Source organism: Labrus bergylta, chromosome 24 (assembly GCF_963930695.1).
Source record: "Labrus bergylta chromosome 24, fLabBer1.1, whole genome shotgun sequence".
In the NCBI taxonomy this organism is placed as follows: domain Eukaryota; kingdom Metazoa; phylum Chordata; class Actinopteri; order Labriformes; family Labridae; genus Labrus; species Labrus bergylta.
This window is the reverse complement of record NC_089218.1, coordinates 11912977-11921180: the sequence shown is the minus strand read 5'-3', so window position 1 is coordinate 11921180 and position 8204 is coordinate 11912977. Positions and strand designations below refer to the sequence as shown.

The following is an 8204-nucleotide window of genomic DNA, read 5'->3' as shown; positions in this document are numbered from 1 at the left end:
TCTGCTGCGGCTTGTCGGCTGCTGTATGTGAAGCTAATTTAGCTAAAAGCTAATTTCCAAATGGTATTAAATTATACTGACTCTTGCAATTATCTGGAAAATAAAATTTCAAGTTCCTTTTTCACAAGGCTCTTGTTTAAACGTCCAGAAAGTTTATTAAAAATGGCAACCTTAATGAGAAAATTACTATTTTTTTCCAGATTCAACCAAGTACTACTTGAAGGAGGCGGGTTGTGCAGGTTTTGGAAAGAGCCCGGTAAGCTGTTCACTTCTTTCCCTATTTTATCCCAAGCTAGGCTCATAAGTAAATACTTTAACATACTTGAACAAGAAGGGCCTTAAAGTTGTATGAGACATGCCATTTCATACATTAATTGAGAATTTATTCTTCCATATTGACTTGAAAATGTTTACAGAAACTGTACCGAGATGTTCACTTCTCTCCCTATTTTACCCCAAGCTAAGCTAATAGGATACCAAATACTTTAACATAAAGTGGCTAAACGTTGTAAGAGACATGCCCTTAATAGATTTAGCCATTTATATTATTATTTCATACATTTATTGAGAATTTCTTCCATATTGACTCGAAAATGTTTACAGAAACTGTACCGAGCAGACGCATAGCAATGGAATAAAAGGCCATGTCCATTGAATGCAAAACAGAATTCCATAAAAATGATGCAAATATCAATGCAATACACTTACATATGATTTTTTTTCATACAAATTACAGATTACAAAAACATAAATGAGATCTTTTCATATGCCCTGAAGCAGCGCTGAAAATACAGAATGAGTACAATGACATTTCAGCACGCCTGTACAGCGCTTAGGCCCCAACAATGCTAATGCTTACTGACATAAAGAAACACAACACATGCACACTTGCTCTCTCTCTCTCACGCAAACACACTGAATCAGTCATTTGAACATCAAGGGATGACCAAGAAGAAGCAGAAATAATATCCAGCGTGCTTCAGCAGGGTTTGGTATTTTTGTTTTTTAGACTAGGTTTCTGATTTCCAACAGAGTTCAAAGAGCAGAATCTGGGACTTGATAATGTGACTGATCTTTCAGTAACATAGAGACAGCTAGAAACACACAGTCCACAGTGAGGTCAGGTGATAGTGGTACAGTGATTGCATCGGCCACTGTAACAGATCCCTCCGTAGATTAGATTATGGTGATTGTAGTGTATTAAGACCCCAGAGTTTGGGCCTTTCCTGGTGTAATTGTGCAAGCAGAGGAGTTTCACAAAAACCCACTTTTCCAGTCAGATTGATTGTTAGTGTTTGTGCGCCCCTAAAAATAGTCCAGAGAAGAAGGAAAGAGCGGAGGATTGTCGTCCATTTTCTCCTCTTGAGCCGGGGCGTGATAGTGTATGGTGGATTGTTTACAAAACGATTGTGACTATTCATAAGTGCAACCGAGATTAAAATATCAAAAATAATGATGAGATAAAAACAACAAACAAAATAATGGAAGCGATAAAACATTGAAAGCATCTAAAAGCTACATCCTATTGCACAATTAAAAAGTATGATACAAAAATGGATACATAGTCAAAACAGACAAAAAAAAAATGTATTGCATACAAATCAAGGAAATAAAAAAGTAGTTTGTTCTGTCTTTTAAGACCGTCGATTCTTTTACAGAGCAGTTCTCTTCAACGTTGCTTGATACAGCAAAGTGCGAGAACACTCGAAGTGTTGATTGTTTTTCATCGCTTTTTTTTAAAGTTTAGAGACCACTTCTTGTCGTGGTCGCAACAGACAGGACTTCTAAACACTGATTTTATTTGTCAAAGTGCAACATACGGAAAAAGAAATCCATTGAAAAGATCGCTATGCTCATGAGGATGAAATGTGAAATAAACCAACAAAGGAAGATTAATAAAACACTGAGACAGAAGCAGGTGAGAATGCTGCATAGCTGGATTCCATTTAAAGCAATGCCATCATCAGAAAGACACACAGGAGCGAGACAGACCTAATTACTGTACACAACCAGACTCGACTGTTTGTTCACAAGACACTCCATAGCTTCCTCTTGCTGATTCAGAGCAGAGATCTTGACAGACAGAAACCAAACGCTCTCTGATTGTTTTTTTTTTGTTTTTTTCAGTCTTGAGTGAGGGGTCTGAGTTCAAACGTGCGTGTCGCTCGGCTCGCTGCCCCCCCGCAGGAAGATAGCAGAACTGGACTTGGGCCGGTTCTGACTGTGACCCTGGCCACGGGAGGAGCTGTTGTTGTTGACCTCCGGCCCCCTGCTGTCTGTTGTGATGACCCATGTGCTGGGCCGCCACTTCTTCAGGGAATAAGGCGTTTTGACGCGCTTCTTGATTTTTTCACCTGTCCCGAAGGCTCCGTCTGGCTGAACCAAGCTCTCACCTGAAAAACAAGGAATGATGATCAGTATCCTTGGGGATGTTTTTAGAACAGTACACCTAGGTTACAATTTTATTATTTGGGAACTGAAGCTATTTGATATTACAATTTCATAGTTTGGGGGGCTTCAACATGCGTTTTGCAATACTTATATTTAAAATCTAACTTTTTTCAGATACTTGTCATTCTTAAAAAAACACTGCATCCTGCATTTCCCATGCTGCAGCCAATACAATTTCAGCAGACCATCCCTCGCTTGCAAATTCTAATTTAGTTTAAACTGAATTCCTCAAAAACATGGATGTATTTTACAGACCTTGACACCAGACTGAAGGTGTAAAAATATATTTCTTGGATGAACCCTTTATTTTTAGGGTCCTGTGTAAAACTGAGGCTGTAGATGGTTTAAAATAAGTTTTGTTCCGCTATAAGAAAGTTCAGCATCTCTAAAATATTCACAATATAAAGAGTCAAAGTTAATTATTTTCAGTTCTAGGTGTCCTATTAACAATTCCATTTGTATATATAATGGAAGCCTAAAGGGAAAATGTTTTTATGGTTGTAGTGGAAGTTTTTGTTGCAATACATTGAATGAAAATATTGTTACCATGGCTATATCCATGGCGTATTAATACATCAACGCTCTAGAATTAAGTTGTGAACTGATCTTTAAGAGTAAAATGAGTGCAAAAACCTTATAAGTCTGCATAGTTAGTTGGTGATTTATTCAAAAAATAATAATAATGTATTAGGATTTAATAATTGATGCCTTAAGATTTAGTCCTGGGCAGAAACTTGAGTTGTGTGAGGGGTGGGTGTAAAGAGTCACCTAGTGATGTCAGATCCTGTGTGGTGAAGGACAGGTCCAAGGAGTTGGGTCTCTCAGGCCTGCGGGCTCTGGGCTGCCTGAGCAGAGCCTCCCCCCTCATTGTGACCGGAGCATCCCCCTGAGGGTCAGCGCTGCCAGATCCTGTCCCCGAGCTTTCTCCCGGGGGTCCTGTTGTTTCCCTGCTTCCTCCCTCCCCGCTGCCTCCCTCCTCTCCTCCATCACTCTCCCCTCCGCTCTCCCCGTCTCCCTGGCCGTGGCCGGTGTTGCTGTTGTTGTTGTTGGTGTTGGGCCGGGCTGAGCGGAGCGCAGCGACACTCGCCGACGTGTCTCTTGGATCAGGCTGCTCTCGCTCGCGGCTCAGGAGCGGCTCGTGTTCATCGGGGCTGGCTGTGATTACACCGAGGCTCAAACGGCCGTCGTCTGACCTCAGGGCTACAGATCCGTTCTGAGTTATGCTTGATCCCCCAAAACCTGTGGCTCCACCCGATGTCATGGACGAGATCCCAGCTCCAGCGTGACCATTAACAGTGCCATTTACGCTGCCATTCACATGCGTGTCTCGTAAAATTGGTGTGTTGTTTGTGCCATTACTCCGATGAGCCTCAACAGCTGTGTTTGTGCTTGCTGCCACACCAATGTTCATCTTTTGTCCCTCCACCTGCCGCAGGTTGGACTTCCCCGAGCGTCCAAACTTGAACCTGAGAGAAGACGAAGACGACTCCTTCTTGGGGGGCTTTGTGCGCAGGGGGAGACTGGACGGCCTCTTGGGCAGGTTCTGCTGCTTGGGCAGGGGGAAGATGGTGGTGGGCATGGCAGCGGCTGGGTCAGAAGCGCCTGTAGCCTCGGTGGCCATCTTGATGAGGGGATACAGGAGGCTGGAGCTGCCTGGACTCAGTGGATCTGGAGAGCAGAACTGCTTCTGTGAGTGCTCCATTAGGTTCTCGTCTGAGCTCTCCTTCAGGTTCTTGTCCACCTCTTTCGGGTCGAGCTTGGTGGTTTCCAGGTCTTCCTGGGTCAGGTGGAGGCAGACTGGGACCGTGGCGACCCCTACAGGACCCTCTGACTCAGAGATAATAGTGGTGGTTGTAGTGGAGGCTGAGGGGCTGCCTCTCAGGCCCATGCTGGTGCTGCTGCCCTCAGGGCTGGGCAGGCGGGCGTTGGCTTGCTGCTGCTGGCGCTCCTGGTTGATGGAGTTCCTGTTTCTCTCTCCTGTCCCACCCCCAGCTCGCCCGCTCACAGAGCCGGTGGTGTCAGCCTGCAAATTCTTTGCCACACCCTCGTGCTCTTCAATGTAGGTGGAGGGATGGTCCGTGTACGGGCCAGACTTTGGCGTCATACGATTTCTGGAACAGAGAAAAAAATAAGAGAAAGTTGTATAAACATGGGAATTTGACAAATCACGAGGTGCTTGATCAACTACTAACAATTAAATCTGGAGCGGCATTGGGCCCTTATTTAACGTGTAATGACATACTTGATAAGCTAAAACAACAGCCAATGTAGCAGCAAATCCTCACATTGCTAACCCTACTACCTACCACATAAGTAAAAAAGTATTATTTGCAAGACTAGAACGAAAAAACACTTCACATAGCGTAACAGAATTTTTGAATTATTTTACACATTTTCTAATGTACCATTTTACACAGTAAAATTGTACTTTTAGAGAGTGTTACACTCTCTAAAAGTACACACGTAAGTGTAACATCAGTGGAAAATGGCCTCCATTATGTTAATGCCTACCTCTCGTTGTGCAGTGTCGTGGACATGGGGTTTAGTGTCGGGCTCACGGACTTGGAGCGGTCCCATATGAGGAGCAGCTCTGCCAGTCGCTCCTCGGCACACTGTGCTGTGAGACGGGCTTCTGCATCCTGGTCCCAACAGTCCTCCATCGTCTCTTTCAAAGAGCGAACCGCCTGTATGAGACAAGTTTATAGTGAGTAATATGGGCCTGGGAAACAATATAAACACAACGCAAACATGCCTTTTACACTGAAATCACTTGATGAAATGTTGCTTCCTGTAGTATACTTTTTATGAAAGACAGCTTTTTATATCGCTGCATATTGGAAAACAGGTATGCCATTATCCATATAAATTTGGAAATCAATTATCAGCCTGATAATATCGCTAGACTAATGTACTAGTTGGACTCTTTTATGTATAAAGAGTGGATGATGCGTTGCTAAATTGGGATAGGCTACTTAAAGCCTGTCACAAAACAGATTGGTGAAATGAATTTTTTATTAATGTGGCAAAAAGACTGGAAATACCAGAGACTCTTAACCTGAGGCAATGAACGAAAACAATATCTGCTTTTGGACGTGTAGCACATGCTGTTCTTCTATTTTCCTGCCAGACGAGCTGCTGCAGATGCTCTGTCACTAAAAATATCCCCCCCTGAAAGACGTATACTGACAACACTGGAGTTTTTTTTATTTTTATTAAACAGATAGCAATCTTAGGTAATTGAAATTAACTTTAATTCTTGTGACATGTTTCACAATCTGCTGATGTTGCTCATCCTGTTATGATGGAGTTATAATTACATTTTTGGCTCTGTTATGACACAAACAAACATACCAAACTGTTCTCCTTCCAGGCCTCGGGGAATTTGGGCCGTTGCTTCTCCCTGGATACCAGGACCTGCATGTCCTCAAACGTCGGGTGGTTCCCTGCCTCCGCCTGAAAGGCCATCTGGTACTCTGGCACAGACTCTCCTAGAGGTAGGACAGGAAGAGGAAGGATGAGACTTTGAACCATTAAGCTGATCAATGTGCTTAATAATAAAAGCACTGATCTCTGTCCTTGCTTCTTACTATGATATATATATATATATATATATATATATTTTTTTTTTTTTTTTTCTTTGTTTTATATGGTAATGCTGGTAATGCAAATTAAAGTACTGCAACCAAAAATTGCATCATTTTATCACAAAACTCAAAATGTCTTCCTTCTGTGAAACTCACCAGGGAAAAGGTCGGTACATCTCATAAAGGTCTCCCAGTAGATCAGGCCCAGTGCATACATATCCACCTGCTTCAGAGCCGACTCGCAGTCCCTCAGGTTCACCGCTCCTTCCAGAACCTCAGGAGCCATGTAGCGGATCGTCCCCACCTGGTAATCGAGGCAGGCAGTGAAAGATGAGGTGAGACAGGAAATAGCACAGAAGAAAAAATCTGAGAAAATAAATGATGTTCTAAAGTCAGACATTGCATTTCCACTGAAAATTGTAATCTCCCACTTTTTTGTTGGAAACGAGCAGAAAAAAAGTACAGAAAACAACTTAAAGAATCTCTAACCAATCATAATCATTCACACATGCTGCAGTCCAATACCAGATGGTGCAACAAATTTACCCCTATACATTAAGTACACACAACTTTAAGAATGTGCAGCATGGGTTCAATTCAGGCGTTGGCATTTTAAGTTTCACAAATCATGGCTGTGCAGTATATAAACAATTAAAATATTAAATAATATGCAGAAAAGAAGACAGACTTTGCTTCAGTTGTCATGATGCAGATAAAAAGTCCTCAATTTGCTATTGCTGAAGTTGTATCTCAAACCTGGGTCATGTATGAAGTGTCTTTATGTTTTGTACAAAGCAATGTGCCAGACATACTATTGTTTCGGTACCTGAAAATATCCATGTTCAAATAGTCACAACAGTGCTGTGTATTGTGATTACGTCAAAAGATTGTACTAACAAGAGGAAAGCTAGCTGCGACTTCTCCCCGGAGCAATAACTGCTTGACAACAAATTGGGTTTGGGTTGTTTCAGATGTAGCAGTCTGCTAATCTTTGTTAAAATGATGTAGCTGCATAACATCCTGCAGATGGACTGAGATAATAGAAGGCATTTAAGTGGAGTTTTAATCCACATATTATTAAATATTTATATATATATAGTATTGCTTTGATATCAGCCCTGCTTCTTCTTGAACACTGACCTCACTTATAGCAGCATTTTCCTCCTCGCCATGACGTGCTGGCCTGTTTCCTGTCAGTTTCATGGAGAGGCCAAAATCGATGATGACACACGTGCCGTCATTCTTGACGAGAACGTTGCGGCTGTTCAGATCCCTGTGGGAAACTGCAGGCTTGTACAAGTCTGTAAGGAGGTAGAAAGAGGAAAGAGAGGATCAGAAGAAGACAAAAGAGCAAAGAACTGGGCTAATTTACCTTTTATTACAAATTCAAGCCTGTACAGCACTCCCAAAATTCTCTGCCTCCTAGATACAATGTACACACACACCTTTTGTGCCATTTGCTAATGAGTGATAACATCCAGAAAATCCCTTCATATAGCTCACCATTCCCCCTCATTACTCTTTGTTCACCAGAGCAAGCTTCACTGTCAACAGACAGCTAAACCCTCTAATCTAATCTACAACAATGGGATTAAGACCATATCAGAGGAGCATTTTCCTGCAGTATGATACTGTCCAGAAGAGGGGGCAGTGAGGCAGAGGGACCCAGGAAGTTGTGGCAGCCACCACAGAGATCTGCTGATTGTTGTTGATGTGCAGGAGTGGGGGAGGATGGGGACTGTATCAAAGCCTGAGAGACTCTGCCGTTAGCGACTAAACTCTCTTTCTCTTCTGTCACTTCAACGCTCTGCCCATCACTTCAGGCTTACAGAGGGGAGAAAGACACCCCCGCTTCTTTATATCACGTGTTGTGCAAACAGAAAACTTCTATTCTTTCACTGCATGTGAACTTCTAAGCCCGTTTGATGTGTATCTGTGCTGATAAAGAGAAAAGAGTGCAGCCACTGAGGCTCAGGCTGTCACATCGGCCTCTGAAGACGGATTTTATTGAGCCACAGGGATAGTCACATGTCATCTGAATCCCTATCTTTCCTACGCCTTCCTTCCTTCCTTCCCCCCTGACTTTGTCCCTCTCTCCTTTTTTTCATTCTCTGAGGCTAGCTAGAGGCCAGTCTATAAATACTCATGGCTGGGCGTGCACGCAGTGTG

The 8204-nt window shown here is 42.8% G+C and overlaps 1 protein-coding gene across 1 annotated transcript in view; it reads right to left on the bottom strand.

The window, feature by feature from the left end:
- Positions 1–539: 539 nt before the first annotated feature.
- The window catches only part of LOC109998072 (bone morphogenetic protein receptor type-2), a 28663-nt gene continuing 20998 nt past the window's right edge, over positions 540–8204 (bottom strand). The window contains exons 8-13 of the mRNA XM_020652804.3: positions 7176–7336; positions 6192–6339; positions 5803–5939; positions 4963–5135; positions 3220–4562; positions 540–2393 (exon numbers count right to left, since the gene is read on the bottom strand). Coding sequence (XP_020508460.2) covers positions 2149–2393; positions 3220–4562; positions 4963–5135; positions 5803–5939; positions 6192–6339; positions 7176–7336 — 2207 coding nt within the window. The 3' untranslated portion in view covers positions 540–2148. The remainder of the gene's footprint in view (positions 2394–3219; positions 4563–4962; positions 5136–5802; positions 5940–6191; positions 6340–7175; positions 7337–8204) is intronic.